The sequence below is a fragment of the Thermobia domestica genome, chromosome 4 (genome assembly GCF_964235325.1).
Source record: "Thermobia domestica chromosome 4, izTheDome1.hap1.1, whole genome shotgun sequence".
Lineage (NCBI taxonomy): Eukaryota > Metazoa > Arthropoda > Insecta > Zygentoma > Lepismatidae > Thermobia > Thermobia domestica.
In genome coordinates, this window is record NC_137457.1 from 85554866 (window position 1) to 85574290 (window position 19425).

General features: G+C 36.2%; 1 protein-coding gene across 1 annotated transcript; it reads left to right on the forward strand.

The window, feature by feature from the left end:
- Positions 1–550: 550 nt before the first annotated feature.
- LOC145682802 (uncharacterized) lies at positions 551–1198 on the forward strand. Its single transcript, XM_081754174.1, has one exon. The coding sequence runs from the start codon at positions 551–553 to the stop codon at positions 1196–1198; it is 648 nt and encodes a 215-aa protein (XP_081610300.1).
- Positions 1199–19425: the final 18227 nt, after the last annotated feature.

The window sequence follows — 19425 nt, forward strand, 5'->3', positions numbered from 1 at the left end:
GAAAGATAACCCTACTGATCGTGCTCTAAAACCCTATGTGGTAGTTGACGATGTTCTATATCGTGTTATGAACAAAGATAGGAAACTATTGATACCAGAAAAGGCTATCCCCGACATCTTACAGGAGGCCCACTCGTCTCCGCTGTGTGGAGGCCACACGGGATTTTCTCGCACGTACTCTAAAGTGAACGAACGTTACTACTTTCCTAACATGGGGAAAATAGTTAAGGAGTATGTTCGCTCTTGTGACGAATGTCAGAGGGTGAACATCCCTCGAGAAGAGAAACAAGGTTTTCTTCACCCCTTACCTGTAAAAGAGGAACTATTTTCAAGTTGGAGTTTGGATATTTTTGGCCCGCTACATTGTAGTGCAGGCTATAGTTATATCCTGGTTATGATAGAATATCTTAGCCATTTCGCAATATTAGTACCGCTGCGAAATATGAAAGCTCCGACAGTGGCTAGAGCCATGTTGGATGAGTTAATCACGCGTTTTGGCCCCCAAAAAGAGGTGTTGACAGACAGGGGAACTAATTTTTTATCAGCAATAATGGTCGAAGTAAATGACTTATTTGACATTAAACATGTTCGAACTGCAGCATTCAAACCATCAACAAACGGGCTATGTAAGCAATTTAACTCTGTAATTGCAAATTTTCTAACTAAGTACACGGCCAAGCAGCCTACTAAGTGGGCGGAATATGTCCGATTGTGTGCATATGCTTATAATATATCAACCTCCTCTATTAGGAAATACTCCCCATACGAAATTGTCTTTAGTCAAAAGGCAAGATTTCCCACTCAGTTGGACACCCAGTATCAATTTACGAAAATACAGGAACACCAGAAACAACTAAAGATAATCCGTAAGTTAGCTCAGCAGGCCATGACACAAGTACAGCAACAGACTAAATTACGAGTTGATCGCACTAGACAACCTATTAAGCTAAAAGTTGGTGACTTTGTATTGTGTAGAGATTATCTACCTAAGAAAAATATTTCTCCTAAATTGACACCAAAGTTTATGGGACCGTATTACTTAAGGAGTATTTCTCCCACAAATGCCTGTAAAATCGAATTAGTAGCAGACCCTAACCACACTCAGATTGTAACCATTGAAAGATTAAAGAAGTATTTCCCCCGACACAACTCACGCGAGCTGGAAGTTTCTAGCGACAGTGAGGACGAGGAATGTTAAGCGTAACGTATAGGTTGACCACGAGGCCCAGTCGCCTCAATTTAGACGGACTTATGCCATACAAAAAAGAAAAACTTGGAGTATATTAATTATTGAGTGTGTCGAATATCTCATATATCGCATAGACCCCTAAAAGGTGGAGTACACGTATTCAACATGACCTCTGGCATAACGAAACACGTACATACATAGCTATAGATAAAGCCTAAAGGTATACATTGTGAAATTAAAAAAAAAAACTGTATAATATACTCTTCGAGAATCAGAAACAAAAAGTTACTTCCTGGGATCCATTCCCCTCTCCCCTCGATGCCGTACGAGGCATTAGCAGGCCATGTGTAATAGGCACTCATCTTAGTCGGCGGCGCTAAAACTGATTTAAGGATCAAACACGTCATTTTTTTTAATAAGGGCCCTACCATACCTACCATACCAAGACGCGTCACAGGAACAGTTATGTCGAGTTGATATCTAAATGAATGGTTTGCCAACATATTGGGGTGAATATTTTTTTGTTCTTTGTCTGAATGTGGCCGGCCACGACTGAGTTACCCTTCCTCTCCACCTATAAGAATCCCAATATGCTGACAAACACAGAGAACATATAAGGAAAACAAGAGTTGACATAGCTGAAAAGATAAATTGTTATTAGTGATCCCGAATATTTATACATACTTGTGTACATCATTTATTACCGCGTATACTCAACTCCGACTTTATGTATACATCGCTGCAGCTGCAAACTCCTCATTCACATTACAGAGATCCATCCGTTGCCGACGCCTGATTACTTTATTTCTTTCTCTCAGGAAACTCGCCGCTCTCCCTCTTCTTGTCTAGGAATGCATTAACCTGGAAAATAACACAGAGTAAATATTTCCTGTTTTTTGTTGCTCACCTACAAACACTCCTACTTATAATACATGTGTTAACGTTTACGTGTCGCTTCTTTATTTAGCGATTATTTTTATTTTTTATTTTTTTCCGCGTAGTTCAGGTGGGAAGCGTATTGATTAAAATTTAAAAAAATAAAATAAAATAAAAACTAAATAAGGAGAAATACGCCTTAGTCTCTTTTATGCTTTTCTGATGCTGCTGTGACCACCACATGCATATACGTGAAATTTTCCTGTGACCCTTCTGGGTGAACACAAGTGTCCTTATGCTGCTGTAAAATTGCTAACAGATAAGCAAACCAAGGCGATGTACTAGCATACTGCGCATATTGTACATAATGCATTTACAATTATATATGTATCGGCCATTCATTTTTTTAAAGAATGTAAATAGCTACCTGTGTACTATACTTCGCTATCTTTAGTCAGTAAGATTACACTACCTTTAGTTATATTCATGTTGAATTAGGATCAAGTATTAACAGTGATGCTCATTCTAGAATAATGTTTTCAATTATAATGCATTAATGATATTTATCAAACTAATTGGTAGTATCGTATTTTATCACTATCTCTTGTTCATTTTGGCAAGCTGACCTTATGTATGACGACCTTTTGATCTTATTGCCAACAGTCTAGTTAAATAGTTACTAAGGATGGTAAATAATTAAACATGTTAGTTGATCTATTGGTAGTAAAACCATTAATGTTAGTATACTTAGCGTTAAGAATACTATATGTAATTCGTAAGGACATTGGGCGTAGCTCAAGGCCCCCATTTTGTTATGCCCTCCCATCATTGGGTAACGGCCTGGAACCCGCTCCTAGCTCAATTATTGTAACTGACTTCATGACATTACTATCGACATGTTACGTAAAGCAACGATTACATAAATAACATCATTGTGGGCTATAGTGACTTCCTAGATGCGGTCTTACCACTACACCAATATACTCGTGTTTTTCAATCATCCCTGTGTAACTGCCTTGATACAAGTTAAAATCTTAGCTTGGTTTGATTAAAAGGCACACAACGCTGAGAATACAACGCAGAGTGGTATTAAATCACGCTACCACTTGTACATTAAAATAATAATAATAATAATAATAATAATAATAATAAAACATTGGAAGAGAATCATTACGGGTACAACTTGTCGTAATGAGGTTCAATACTCGAATAATAGAATCCTTCATAATTTACATGACACATATTAAGGACACTCGAGCTTTGTCAACTTGTCTTTAATGAATCTGGTATAAAATAACTTAATTTGAGTCGGAATAAAACTTACGTTTATACCCAACAAAAGATTCAAAAACTACAAGTCATGAGACTTTCAAAATTTGGTGGTCCCCTCCGTAAGCGGCCCTGCATCACAACAGCGCACAGCACCGTTGACACACGGTAAGTCAAAGTCAGATACTCCGTGAGAGTGATAGACAAACCTTAGGATATAAATATAAGAACTTAACGTTAATTATCAATTCAAGCGAAATACGTTAATGTCAAAATAAACAAGCAAAAGTAGTACTCTTTAAAAAACTTAAAAGTTAATCGAATATCATGTTGTTTAATACAATTTCTTAAAATGTTCGCGGATAGTTTCTCAAAACCCGCCTCTCATTCAGCGTTAAAACTAAAAGCAAATCACCTCTTATCAGGTTACGGAAATGAACCCAGCTGCTACAGCTGCTAACAAGGACTCAGGATGGTTGCGCGTAGCGTCAACATCGAAGAACACATCAACATTTATAACGGTAAAATATATAAATAATTAAAGAACAGGGGAACGAAATTGCAACGAAACGAATAATAACATTAATGTTGCCAAACAGATTATCACGATTGGGATACACCGTAGTCTCTGTTTAGCAATTGGTTCTAAACGACCTCTGGTTCGATCCCCCGATGAATTACTTCCTTTATCTTATATCTGGATTATCGCTTCTCATGAGCTCAAGTTTATATTCGAATTGGTTACGTGTAAGTAGGTTCGAATCAAATACCTCCAATAGAAACTTAGTTTATCACATATCATCACTATCTACACCAAGGGTCCCGAGTTCGATACCTGGAATTCCATTGTCAAAATCAATATCGCTGACAAAATGATCTCAATTTCCGGTGATTATTGGCATTTTGCAATTGTGTCCAACATTGAAAGGACACAGATAAGATCGAAATCCGACTCACGCACTATCTGTATGCGTGACACGCTCAAAACTATAGTAAACATAGTTTGTGGTTCTTCCTTAGGGAAACAATTACTAAATTCACAGCTATCAAAATCACACAAAGTAGTACATTATTGGAAGCATTGATTTCAACTACAGGTAATGAAAAACGCACTTCTTATAATCACTGTTACACTGCAACTTCGGACACTATCTTTCCTTGCGGCTTTCACTTAATTCAGTGATAATAGAAATCGGTATGGGATACTCCCAGGATACGAACTTCGATTTCGTTGTACTCGAATTCAGCACTAAACTATGTTAACACTCAATAGCTAAACGAATTGGCAACTTGAAGTGAAGTAATTGAAAATGTGTACTTCAAGAATAATACACTAACAATTCAGGGAGATAGTACTTACCCCGTATTAGGAGACCTCCCCCACATTGTCTTTGGAAACGTAAGTCTCCCCTTCTCTTTGCTTTGCGTTTCTCGAGCAAAGATTGATAAGTATGTCCCAACAAGCTGAAAAATATGAACCACAAAGTTAAGATCTTATTTAAACTCTTTTGTTATTATACTTAATAATTAGCATGGTGTAGAATCAGATAAAATTTAACTAGTAATTAAATCCAGTAAATGTTTTTCTAACAAGTTCTTTAAATCTCGACTAATAAGTAGTCGGGACACTACGAACACACTTGAGTCCCCGGTTTTAATCTATAATACTACTTTGTGTGTGAGAATTTTTCGTTTCAGAATTTTCATTCTAGAAGCCTTTCCGCTGATGCCTGCCCAGGTGAGAGAAGTGAATGAACCTGCGCATTGGAGATAACTAAGTATTCATTTTCCTTTTTATGTTTTGTTAAAAGTTATTAATTTTTAATCACTTGATTATCAATTTACTTCTAAAAAGAAAGTTGACACTTTTACTTTGTTATTCTTACTAAGCTACCTACAAAAAGAATGCAGATATAATAAACAAAGCCTAATGTGCACAAGATAAGACTGCCTCCTCCTCTGAGGGCGTAATTTATCAATAATTAACTTTATAGGGTTCCACCAAAGCCCAAACCCTACATTATTAATTCAGTAGAAACTAGTAGCAATTGAGATAACATATCATCAAGGATCTAGTGAGACACTATTTTTTTTGGTAAAAAAAATAAAAATAAAAAGTGGAAATCGGCATACAATTGTGAAAAATATGCACGTTAACTGAGAATTTTTCAAATGCTTGTTATGCCCTATTGTGAGATAGGTCTTATCTTGAACACTATACGTACACAAGTTGTAATACGGAATCAACCTAGAAATGAGTTTCAATTATGAAATATTACATATTTCAATTTACATCAGTTTCCTTGAGATGTTTTAAATTTTTAGTTCAATTAATTGACATAAATTTTGAAAATACTTTGGAACTAATTCTCCTAACTGGCATACTTGCAAAGGTATAAAGAAATTTAATTAAATCTTGTTGAATCTAAGATCTGCTTAATAGTCCTATGGTTCACGAAGTTACTTAAAAGCATTGCACCAACTTGTTAAGTTTTATCTTTGTTAAAATTCAATTAAAAACAAAAACGTAAATAATGGTAACATGCCCAGGTATAAAATACCGTATACAACTCACTTTTTGTACTCATGCATAGTAATCCAAACGACTGACCACTCCTATCCTCTAATTTAGAAATAAATGCAAATATACTTATCTGACAATGTTAAGATGTCCCTGGTCTGAAGCCGGCGTCTGCAACAGTATACTAGATATTTTCTCTCAGTTGCGATGCAAAAACTCCCTTTTCCCTTCTCTCCGAACATTCGTCAGCTGAGCTGATAATTTACAAACCCCATATCATTATACCAAGCTGTATAATTAGCTAACTTCCGCCACGCTGACTCAGTCAAAGTTCCTCTTAACACTCTATTCCTCAACCTGACTACATCTGAAAACAAAATATACTTCAAATGTATGACAATAAGGCAATTGCGTCCTGACGTAATAACAAACAAGGTATTGCCCATCTTATAAAGTACCTTGGATTTACTCACCATATGACTCATCACCCATTAATCACTCCAGTAAATGAAAATTATTTTTGATAGTCCATATTCCTCCACCATTATTATTCCACTCACGAAGACACAGGCCAAGTTAGGTAAATCAATCATCTTGTGAAGAACTTGTTCTACCATGATGTTATCTTTATCTTCGCACCATCACAGCTCAAACACAAGAGGCATTTTAACAATAATGTGTGGTCAGCGCACATACACTTATTTCCAGGCTTCCTGTTTAATTTGCTCATGGTACCAAAAATTGATTCTTAATTTCATTGTGATATTAATAAAATCACATACATTATTTAAACAGGTATCTATACCTAGACTCTGACGATGTGTGGACAGCACACTCAGGACATCTGAATGAAAAATATTTTTCTTTTTCGACTCTCACCTTCAGATAGCCTCATTATTGGAAACCGTCGCAGGTTCCATCGATCATTATACCTTTCCTAAACTGATGTGTGGTCAGCCCCATTAAAAATATATAATGAACAATTACGAGAAGGATACAGTGGACCATCCTATATAAACAAGTACTCCGCACAAGCCAAGGTTATTATGTAGAGCATTAATGATATTGTAGTCTAATAGTCTCTTTGATTGCAGATCTCTATCCATTGCCTTCCTAGTGTGATGCCTAGAGTAAGGCCCCCTCAGTCCTAGTATCTAGAGATACCCAAGGATCCAGATCACAGCTTGTCGGCCCCATCCAGGGCTGATCCAGAAGGACGATATGGAAATCGATTATTTTTATTGTTCGATCCATCACTTTTTGTTAGTGGACAACAGTTATATAAAATCTGAACTTCCATCCGGATACAGAACTTTCTCTGTGCCACAAAATTTATAAACTTCTGCAGTGACAAGGAAATCTCTTTTATCTACAGACAGACTCCCATTTACCTACATCAGTTCATTGCTTACAGGTGAAAAACTCTTCTCGTACCAGTACAAACACAGAATTTGGACAAGTGATAATACTCAAAGCAAAAGGAATAAAAACTCTTTCCAATCAGCGTTGTGATAAATCACAAGAAGATTGTAATAATCAAACAGCAAACGTCAAGAGACTTTAAAACTCTACTCGAAATAACTCAATTTCATTGTAATAACCACGGTATAATGTACCAAAACCATTGAAAGTTGTTGTCTGAATATATAATTTAAATTCCTATTATTTGGTCAAATGTCAGCACAAGATTCGTGTCAGGCAACTGAAGAAGCCTATATGTAAGTATGGTAAACGACTCTCCACATTCTCATTCCACTACGTTAAAGACCGTAATTTTTGTAACCCCTGTATATTTATCTTTTGTCAAAAACAAAGCGAGAAAGAACAATGAAGTATTTTATTGAATTATCCACTGCACATTGAAATTAATCATATCGGCATTCAACTGTTGCTCAACAACAGGAGATATATATATATATATATATATATATATATATATATATATCCATGTATTTAGTATCTATGTAGAATTATTCTCCGAATAACTAAATCACTTACACTATGTGTTTAAGATTTAAAACAGCAAAGTTCACCACAGACGGAAACATATGGTTGTTATCAGTCAAGGTTATTTGAATTAAAGAAAGAACGGAACATACTTCCGGTGTGTTTAAAAAATATACATATATAATAGAATGAAATAACATCCTCTAGCTCAACCATAGCTGTTGTTGTGGTTAGCTTTTGTGTTTAAAATCTAACCTATAAAGCAACAAGAACCACCAACATGATGGAACATGATGTAACTTTACGTCGTAGACTCCTTTTCTATACAAAGAAATCCCTTTGATTTTGTTTTGTAAAAAAAAATATAAAATACAAATGCTAATACCAATACTACTTCTAGTACTTATAAGAATAAGAATAGGAATACTAACAATACTAACCTATAGACCCCCCAACCATACCCCCTAATGACGAAAAAAACGGTATAGCGTTTCCTTGTACAGTCCTATTCAAAACATGCACTCTAGTATGGTAAATGTAACTGCATCCCTGAATATTATAATTTGTATCCGTTATTACCGTAGGCCGTTAGGGCATAAGGTAAACACTAACCATAGTGTCAGTTCTTCAACTATTCAGTCTCCCTCTTGCTGACAGAACCTCTCATAGAAAGGAAAACCATAATTTTTTTTATTTAATCCCTAGGTGCGCTAAAGTGCGCTAATCAGTTTGTAATGTCTGTATATTGCCAGTATACGTAAATGTCAATGGGTCTGGCGTGATGCATACCACACAGGATGAGAAAAATCAAATCAAACACCAAAATGAGTAAAACTTTAATAAAAAATATATATACATTGATCACTAGTATAGGACAGAGTTATGCAGTAAGATTGTAATATTTTACACTTATTGCAACCAATGTAGATAGTAATAGCTAATAATGTTAGTTATATTCTTCAACAAAATTATGATTAGTTTTAATATCAAATATTTATAGACGCACTTGAAAAATTTATTAAGCATTGTTTATTAATCGTTAATTGCTAATTATTCAATATACAATACGACATTCAAGTTATATTACATACACGCTGTGAGCACTTAGTATGCAATCAATTCTGTATTACAAGAAATGTATTACAGGATATGTAACATTGTACTTAAATAATTTTCAAGTTATATTTTTCTTATATATTTAACGTTCGCTTGATTCTGGTTTTATAGGAAAGTAGAGTATCGCCTATGCCTTATTAATTATAAATGGTATATTGAAAACAATATAATGAATTTTGTTCACAAATTGTAAGGCACAAACCCGCAAGGTTTTAAGGAATAAGGCAAACACGATCGAGTGTACTATCCTATATCATTATGTGTTTCCCATTTGGTTATACTATAAATGAGGAAAACTGCTCTTGTAATTTTGTTGCTCATTTCAGTCAAACTTCAAAGCGCTTCTCGCTATTTTTTTTGAGTGTACTTAATTTTGACCTTCACTATTTCTTCGCTGAATCATGTTGTTAGCCTGAGGCAATCACATTTAACATCTGCAATTCAATTATGTACTATTCCTCACTCATCGATTGCCAGTAAATGTGATTGTACTTAGCAAATCAGTTTATTCACAAAATCTTAATTTTCTTTATGACACTGAAATTTGCCCTCGTAATTGGTTTAAATTCATGCTTAAAAAATCTACTATTTTGAGTTCACACGAAACCTCTTGACAATTATAAGCTAAAAGGATACCATGATTGTAAGGTTTCATTCTACAAAGTTCAAATCCGTATATACTATGTACCAATACTACTGAAAGTAATACTAAACACGTTTCTTTAATCTACTATTTTGTTAATGAAACTATTGTAGCATTCAAACGTAGTATAGTTAAAAGACACTAAATCTTACAATTTCGCTCTCTCATATTTCATTCGTTCATATCTCCAGATTCTTGGTAATTCTTTTCTTTTGGTTCCATGCGCATTAAGTAAGGACCGTTCGATATTAACCCTTTAAATCCCAGCTACTTGCCTTGGACAACCGTTTCCGTATTTGGATATAGTTATTAGAAAGATAACTTTCGACATTTATTTATTTATGTATTTATTTTTACTGAGGTCGGCGGATAACTGTTACACAGTTAAGCCTCGAAGTCCTAAGCCGGACTCAAATTATGGGGCGAGACGCCCGAGCTTTTCTAATTGTGTGTGTTGCAAAGAAAAGAGAGAAAGGGAGAACGGAGTCAGGTGAGGCTTTGATTGTATTAGCAATCTGATGCCTCATTGACACCAACCCACACGCATGTAATAGTGGTATGACTCTGGCTTTGATTTACCTAAATCACAGTGCCGGGTCGCGGATGTAAATTTAGTTAACACCACGCAAGCGATAAGTACATAAAAACATTATGTATTTGGAGCTATGCGTGAAAATAAAAATGTATTAGTAAATGTAAAATAGATACTTCAGCCCCGGCGTGATGGGGGAAAATCATAGAAGAAAACTAGAAGTCTTGGCCACTATTGAGCATACGCGTGAAGAAGCTTCTCCAAGCTCGTGAAAGCTCGAGACGTAGCTTTCGAGCTACGTCATAACCAGCAGAAAAAGCGTGGGACGAAGTCCCTATAAAAGCGAAGCTTTTCGCCGAGTTCTGGTTGATTGTTTTCGGACTCCGTCGAGTGTTCTTGGATCGTCGTCCCGGACGCTCGTAGTAAAAACAGGTATGTGATTATTTTTCTAAGTCCCCCCCTCGATTCGGGATGAGCACCTTGAGATTTGTTAGGGATTAACATAAAGTTTAATGCGATCATGAGACCAAGTTTCCACTTCGAAAATTATCACTCCCCCTTTGGGCCAATGGAAGTTGCAAGTACGAATCATCAAACTCACTATTTTCAATTAATCGTGGATTTGCATAATAACCTTCTAGCACCCATTTGGTAATGATGGGGTTGTGCCCATACATGTTATGTAGTAATAGTCTAAAGTTGTAATTTCAAGTAACCGAGCAGATTCTTTGTAAGATTCTTTGTATTTTCATTTTTAATTTTTTATTCTTATAAATAAACCGTACAATGGAAATGGTCTCTTTAATTTAGTCAAGCTATCCCTTCCTAACTGGATTGAGTTCACAGTCTTCATATGTTACCTGGGTTTCGATTTCCAGTACAAGCTCTACCTCTGAAACACGAGTCTCCCCCCCCATTATTGAAACTTTTAGTGCACTTTCTCATCATCTTCGAACCAGTAAAGCTTAAGACGTTTCGATACTGATGCTTAAAGGAAGTTGCACTTAGTACCAACTTTGACATACTGGGTGGAGATTAGAGGAGTGATCTCAAATAGGATTTCCCGAAAGAAAGTGTATACAAATATCACGACAATCTCAGAAAACACATAACAATATATATATATATATATATATATATATATATATATATATATATATATATATATATATATAACTCTATGGCCTATGGAACCCGGAGGATCAATGCCGCGTTCACAAAAGCTCTCCACCGACTTCTATCCTTAGCTAACTGCGTCCAGTTTCTACTTTGTATTCCAATCTCTGCGAGATCCATCTTAATATTGTCCTCCCATCTGCGCCTAGGTCTCCCTAATGGTCGTTTTCCGATTGGTCTTCCAATCAAGACTTTGAAAGCGTTTCTACCTTCTTCCATTCTAGCTACATGACCCGCCCAGCTAAGCCTCCTACACTTCACGACCCTAACAATGTTGGGTAAACGATATAAATTATGTAGTTCCTCGTTGTGAAGTTTCCGCCATTACCCATTCCCGTTCCTCTTGGGTCTGAATATTCGTCTCAGGATCTTGTTCTCAAATACTTTCAGTCTATGTTGTTCCCTCAGAGTAAGTGACCATGTTTCGCAGCCATACAAAACAACAGGCATGATTGTCGTTTTATATATTTTAAGCGTCAAATTCCTCGACAGAATTCGCGACGATAAGAGATTTTGAACCGAATAGTAACACGAATTCCCTGCTTTAAGTCGACATTTAATTTCTTCGTGAATATGATTTTCCTCTGTTAATATTGATCGTAGATATTTGAAACTATCCACTTTATCAAAAGTACTGTTTAATATTTCAACGCATTCATAATTTGCTTTATTCCGGTCCCGACGCACTTCCATGTATTTAGTTTTATCTGCATTTACTTCTAAACCCATGTCCCTGCAAGCGTTTAACAAGATATTTGCATTTCTTTCTATTGTTCTCCTATCATCCCCTATTAAATTTACATCATCAGCATATGCCATAACCTGGTGAATACCGTTCAACTCTAGGCCCTGGTTGCTATCTTTGATTTTCCTTATCGCGTATTCCAGAACGAAGTTAAATAATAATGGCGACAACGCATCTCCTTGTTTCAGACCATTGTCGACGTGAAAGCTCGTAAACAAAAATTTTCCCATCCGGACTTTACTTTGGGACTCATTCAAACATATCTTAATTAATCTAATTAGCTTTCTCGGGATTCCAAGTTCTGTAAGAACGTTGTATAATGTTTCTCTTCTAACCGAGTCGTACGCCTTTCTAAAATCAATAAACAGTTTATGTACCCGGGTATTGTATTCCTACTTTTTTCGAGTATTTGGCGAATTGTAAATATTTGGTCAATAGTTGAACGATGCCGTCTAAATCCGCATTGATAATCTCCAATAATTTCATCTGCGTATGGGGTCAGTCTTGCTAATAGAATATATATTAACGTTTATAGCCTAACCAAATCTAACTTAACCCTCCATTCCGAAAGCGTATTTGATGAGCATGCAATAGATATACGAAATAGATATATAGATATACACTTTGCTCGATACGGTGCAGCACAAACGTTATGAATGGTCTGTGTGGGGGCATATCAATATGATTGGAACATTGCTCGGTCAACAAGCAGGGCATAAAATACAATTGTTTTTGTGTTAATGGGAATTCAGAGTAAGAACTGCACGTAGTTTTCGAAAGCAGTGGCCAGTCATAAATACCTCTATAGCTGGAGAATATAACACTGTTTCAGTTCAACTGGTTGATTCCTTACAAATTCATTTGTCGCCGTTTAATGACAACAAACTAGGTTAATGTAGCAATTTGTAACAGCCTTAACCAGAAACAGTAATCTTACAGCAATCGCATGTGAAATGATCAAAGCTGGCTAGTACTGTGATGAAAAGTGCATCCGGAATATCACTAAAATTAAATACCAAACTTCAAATGTAGATTCATGCACGTGAGCTTATCTCGCTTATCTCGGATGAACTACAGAGTTCTAATATCAAGTTTCAAATACTATGATGCTTTTCTAATATCAATGATTGTAACCATCTATGCTGTAACTAGACGTGTAATATTCTAAACTAATACAAAACAGTATGCAGCTTTAGTTACGACGCTTGTTAGTTTGTGCATCCTCAATTATTAACCTTAATTCACCATAACAAAATAGTGAATTACGGCCTGGGTTCCGTTCCAGGCGGGACCTCATGCGGTTCGGATTACATGTTAATCAGTAGATCCCGTCTCATATAACCTTGCCGCTGAAAAGGGCGTTAAACTCAAAATTACCACTCAACAACTGAAATCCTCAATCAGCAATGCAAAACTCACAAATAATATACATTTATTGTCCTTCATTTAAATTTCCCGCTCCAATTAACTTACCAAATGTCAAGTCATTGAGGTACATAGTAGGTGAGGAATAAATAGAAGCAAATAACAACAGGTGTGTTCTACAACATATTTATGTTTTACAAATATAAAACTTAGATTTCTTAGCATTGTTTAATTTCAAACCGTATTATTTTTTTTCTTTCTTTTCCATTTTTGTATTCGTTTTGTACGAGAATGTTTTAACTTAAACGTAGGTAACAAATTCGTTGTACAATAGAAATATAATTTTGTTTTCATGATTTTTATATGAAAGGTGGCTCTGTATTATATTTTCTTCTTCCAGACATTCCAAGGAGGTGAAAAAGAAAATTGCTGATACTCGATCAGTCTGATACGAAAGTAGTCAGTTCATGGGTGGTACAGATAGAATGGAGCAAAATATTTTTAAATTTGGGATTCACACAAGGGAGGGAGAATGGTATCGGTCCATATTCACTTGGCTTCTGGACAATTCTAATCAACATGCCTGGATCCTTTCAAAAAAACCTGTCAAAACATGTCGCAGCAAGACATTAGAAGGTATAGCGTGGAACGTGAAGCCATATTAACTGATGATTTTAGTGCTTGAACATTGCTACATGTAAAATTATATTTCGTGTATCAAATATTGATTTTTCTTGCTATATGTGACACATACCAATGTTCCAGGACAAAATTGACTCTACTGTCTTGCGTGCCATATGTTACGAGCCATTAATCGCTCAAGGTTCATTGCACATAATAGTTTTCATAAAAATATTAATTTGCAGTTATAAGGAAGTGATTTACACTTTTCTCAAATTTTCTTTGAAAAAAATCAGGTAGAAATGGTTTAATACAGTTGTACTCATATACCAGTAGTAGTTCTATTAAATAAGCAATAGTAGTAATATTTTGCACTTGATTAAACAATAGATTATGCAAGCAGTATACGTGAGGGGCTGTCAAATGAAAACGAAACACTCTCTATAAAACACATTCATCAGAAGATTTGACAGCAGTTCTTAATGTTCGATACTGTCATCCTCGGGGAAGACAAATGCATAGTGACAATTCACGGAAACACAAAATATTTATTGCTCTGTAGGTGAGTGTAGTGAAAATTGTGTTCGCCCAACATTAGAAATGGAGACAAGCAAATAAATGTATGTCGTTTCTTAGTGGCTGATGGTATTGTAACACGCTAAGCGCATCGTCGCATCGCTGTTGTGTATGGCGAAAACAACATGTCAGTGATAAGTGCGCAGGAGTTTCATAAGAGATTACGAGAAGGATGTGTATAACTGCAAGACGATTCGCGCGCTATGTCTTATACCACGTCACAGAACTTGTCAGTGTGACATGTTGTATTTGTCATACACAGCAACCATGGGACGATGAGTTTCGCGAGTTACAATACCCTGAAACGAACCACCAAGAAACGAACAACACCTCTTAGCTCATCTTTGATTGCCTCTATTTTTAGTGCTGGGAAAACACTTTTCACTACTATTCACCTACAGAGCAATAAAACAAACTATGTATCCGTGGGTTGTCACTATGCATTGGTCTTCCCCAAGATATGGCAATGTCGTCGAACAACACATATAATGATCATTCCAAATTGTCCCATTGACTGATTGCACACTGCTCGTACATCCCTTGGACAGGGTATAAATCTGATACATTGGAATTTATTTCCGCTAGAAGACAATCGTTACAAACTCAAGATAGTAGCAGTTGACCATGATTGTGATCTCTGGTATGTCATTTATGCGAATCGGTGTCAAGTGGAACACCATACACGATCGTTAGTTCCTATCGATCACGTTTAACCGGTAGAGAAAAGGGACAAGCTGAAACCACAAAAATGGCTTTCTATTATTATTATGATAATGATCATTGTTATTATTATCATTTGTAGTAGTAGTATGATTAAAATATTATGAATATTAGTACTATAAATGATAATAATAATAATAATGAGAAGAAGACAACCAAGGTGTTGTTGGGCCTGTTCAGTAACGAAGGCCTTCAGCTCATCTTGAGTGTTCTCTAGCATTGCCATGAAAGTTTCAAACTCTACAAATAACCATACCCAAGCCGGAATAAGCAGTCTTGACCATTGAATTATTGTGGTTTGCCTATTGATACAAAACAACATTCTTCATCGAACACTCCTTGTTAGAGAATTTCTATTAAACATCAATATAATTATCATTTACTTACCTTCCCTACTCGCTATATTTTGCTCATTAAGACTTCATCTTTTTTCTGAAGATGAAGCTAAAGATAAAATGTCGCCACTTTCACATCGGTACCGAGATACAACGCGAATCCCCAACATTTCATTCTTTGCTCACACAGCAGGACTTCGAGGCCACATTGAGCACTAGCTAGAACACCGGTACCCTTTCTTTGCAGTCTTGTTGCGCAAGGCATTTCGGCTGGGATAATGTTCAACGTTACGTAATTTGAAGTATTTTCTATCCACAGAGAGATCCGGGAATTTTGTTTTCAGTTCTCTCCAACACAATTTCGTACTATTACATGTGCATTGTGTACCGACCATTAGTAGTAAATGTGTCATAATACATATCGCGCATGCTATTACATAACATATATTCTTATAAGGTAGCCCGACGAACGTAAGTGAGTATCCAACTGGTGCTTAAGCTCTCCTTTCCATTCATGTCCGGAACCGGACGTGAGATCGGAAAATGGATTACATTTTCGGAAGGACGATGCAATGGTTGGATTTCGAGAGGTCACCTCCGGACGGAAGTGGCCAAATTGGGAACAAAATATATATTGGTTGTCGTCTCCGCCGATCAGGATTCACAACATGGAATCCAATTTCCGATTTCCTTCAAGTTCTGGGGTCTAACAAGGGGTACTTTTTACCATTACCGATAGGAAGTGACCACACGGACATTCGGTAAAAATATATTCTTACTCCTTACAGCTTAGGGAACCAAAAAATGTGAATCCTGCAGCACTGCAATCACTTCTTTCTCGACAGTTTCAACCGGAAGTGAGAACAACCTGCATATATTCCTCCTCAAAAAGGATTGCAACCTGTTTGGCCAGCTATGCCACCTCATTTTGCTGCTCAGAAATCACTTCCGGTTAATTTGACGAAGATGTAGATTGCCCTCTTATGTGCCGTAAATTCCAATGTCACGTACTAGCTTATTATTATTATTATTATTATTATTATTATTATTATTATTATTATTATTATTATTATTATTATTATTATTATTATTATGTCCTCCAATTCTTACCTAACTGGTGATCGTGCGGATTGAGGCATTAAGCCAGCGATTCCAAGGTTCCGCCTTCGAATTCAAGCTGGAGTATGGTTGTTTGTAGATGTTGAAACTACCAAATCAGTGCTAGAGGGTAATCAAGACGGTCCAAAGTCCTTCGTTACGAACTTAACAATACATTTCTTGTGTATGCTTCTTCTCATTATTATTATTATTACTCATGATACTACTAATATTCATAATACAACCATACTACTACTACTACTACTAATAATAATAATAATAATATTAATAATAATAATAATAATAATAATAATAATAACAATAATAATAATGATAATTATAACAACAATAATAGTAATAGTAACAGTAATAGTAATAAAAAGTTTTTTTGTGATTTTAGCTTGTTTTTTTCTCTTCCGGGTAAACGTGTTCGGTTGGCACTAACGGTCGTGTATCATGTTCCATTTGACATCGATTCGCAGAAATGACGTACCAGAGATCCCAATCATTATCAACCGTTATCATCTTGACTTTGCAATATATGTCTTCTTGCGGAAATAAATTCCACTGTATTAGATTCATACCCTGTCGACGATATATACGACCAGAGTACATACCTTACAGGGCTCATGGGGAAAAATTATTTTACATCCTGTTCGACGACGTCGCAAATCGTTGAAGTAAGCACGTTTCCGATTTCAACATGTCCTTCCATTTGTGCAAGTTTGAATGTGATATTCGTCGAGGAGTTGGACAGCTTCCCTTGTGAGTCTAATTTATCACTATTGTTCTGGTCTTGCTTGGCAATCTTCCCCTTTTTAATTTGGGCAAGAAATCGGAATGTCTCTGTTGTATCCATAGGAATGAAAAGTTTTCTATCTCAGCTACTGTTTCTTAGTTATTAATATCATAGGTGATCCACTACTTTGGTATCATATTTGACTGGAGACTTTCATAAAGTCTATTTAGTTCATCAAGGAAAAAAGTCCTTAGCGACTTTAGGGCTACGGATTAGTTTCAAAGACAGTTTCTAAATAATGTATCTATCTTTGAACATATATTATTGCACAATTCATTATTTCTTAGTGACCTAAATTTATTTTAATCTATCCACCACTGAATAAACTATTCCATAATCAACTCGTTTCGCCTTGAAGACAAACCGCCACAGGAATAAGGACTTTAAAAATGTTATTAGATATACGAATTGGTGCAAAAAATCATTATCAGTTAATTGTTTAAGCAATTCTTTACATGTAGCTACGGTATCGACATACGAATCTGCCAACCAAAGCAGATTGAAGAAGCACGGAATTCTTTTTAATAAATTGATCTAATTCCTTCCTCTTCGTAAGCAAACGACCTTTTTCTTCTAAGATTAGCTCATCAACCATTGCTGCAAGATTAGCATACTGTTTCTTAATAACAGCGCGGAAGTATAAGGGTTGAAGGCCCTCAATGATATACTGAATCTGATGTTTCTATGGGGCTTCAGAATCTGACCTTAGAATAAGGTTCTGCTTAGAATAAACATTACCCATGATGGTTTCGTCCGTGCCCTGTTCTCTTGCTCTCATCTGAGCAACGGCAAAATGAGTTAGCGCATGATCTTTAAAGATTCTGCGAACCTGCTCCTTAAATTGGTCATATGGCCAATGAGCAAATTCAGGCTTCGTTTCAATGGATGAATACCAATTTTCGGCCCCTCCTTTAAGCAAGGAGTCTAGGATTAAGTTTTTCCGTGCGCCAGTCCATCCATTAACTTCGGCAACAGTTTCATATTTAATTAAGAATCTATTTAAAACCTTACCAAACCGTGCATAAAATCGCTCGGGCCTAATAAGCGAATTCATCTAATGAACAGGACCCTCCCTCTAGCATTATTTCCAGCGTACGCCACTGTAAACCTTTCGGGATCAAAGAAACCGAGGACGATCCAGAAATCCAGAAATCTCATAAAAGGTATCAGATAAGCGTATAGCTGACGTAAATTTTGCAAATACTGACGCATAACCTTGGCAGACTTTGGGGAGGAACACGCGGCAGGTTCAAATAAACAGTGTTAGTAAGATTTAAAATTTCCTCGGTAGGAACACCTAACTCTTCATGTAATATCACTACATAAACACAACACCTCAAAAAACTTTGGGCACAGAACTACACATCACATTAATACTAAAATGATAATACTCAATTATAAATCTAAAAATATTACCAAAAATATGCTAACCAAAATAGGGATACTTAGAAAAGCATGATACTCTTCAAACGGAGTTAAAAGGAACATCTCGCCAGAATCCAACCATCAGCCACAAAAAATAAGAGGAAAACATAGCTGAGATACTTTCCACTTGAGGAAAACCTCTCAGACTCTAGCGATACATCGACCCTTAGCGAGGAACTCGGATCGGTCAATAATTCCATTTGATCTTAACGCACTCTTTGTGCTGTCTCGACCAACAAGCCTCAACGCTAGAGTAGTACTTTCGCTCCAAAGAGGGACACACGCCAAAGGATCACTAACAATAGGGTGAAACCCTCCTCATACAGTACTACGTCCTTAGCAAGGTTCTGCTCGGGGTACGTCCATACCTCCGCAATAAACCTCGGCTAGGCAATAGGATGCCTCACTGCATAAGTAGTGAAATGCTGATGGATCCAACACAAAAGAGAGCTTATTGGCCTCTACTCTGGTG

Coding starts and splice junctions, on each gene's coding strand:
- LOC145682802 (XM_081754174.1), top strand. CDS start 551: ATGGTCGAAGTAAATGACTTATTTGACATTAAACATGTTCGAACTGCA.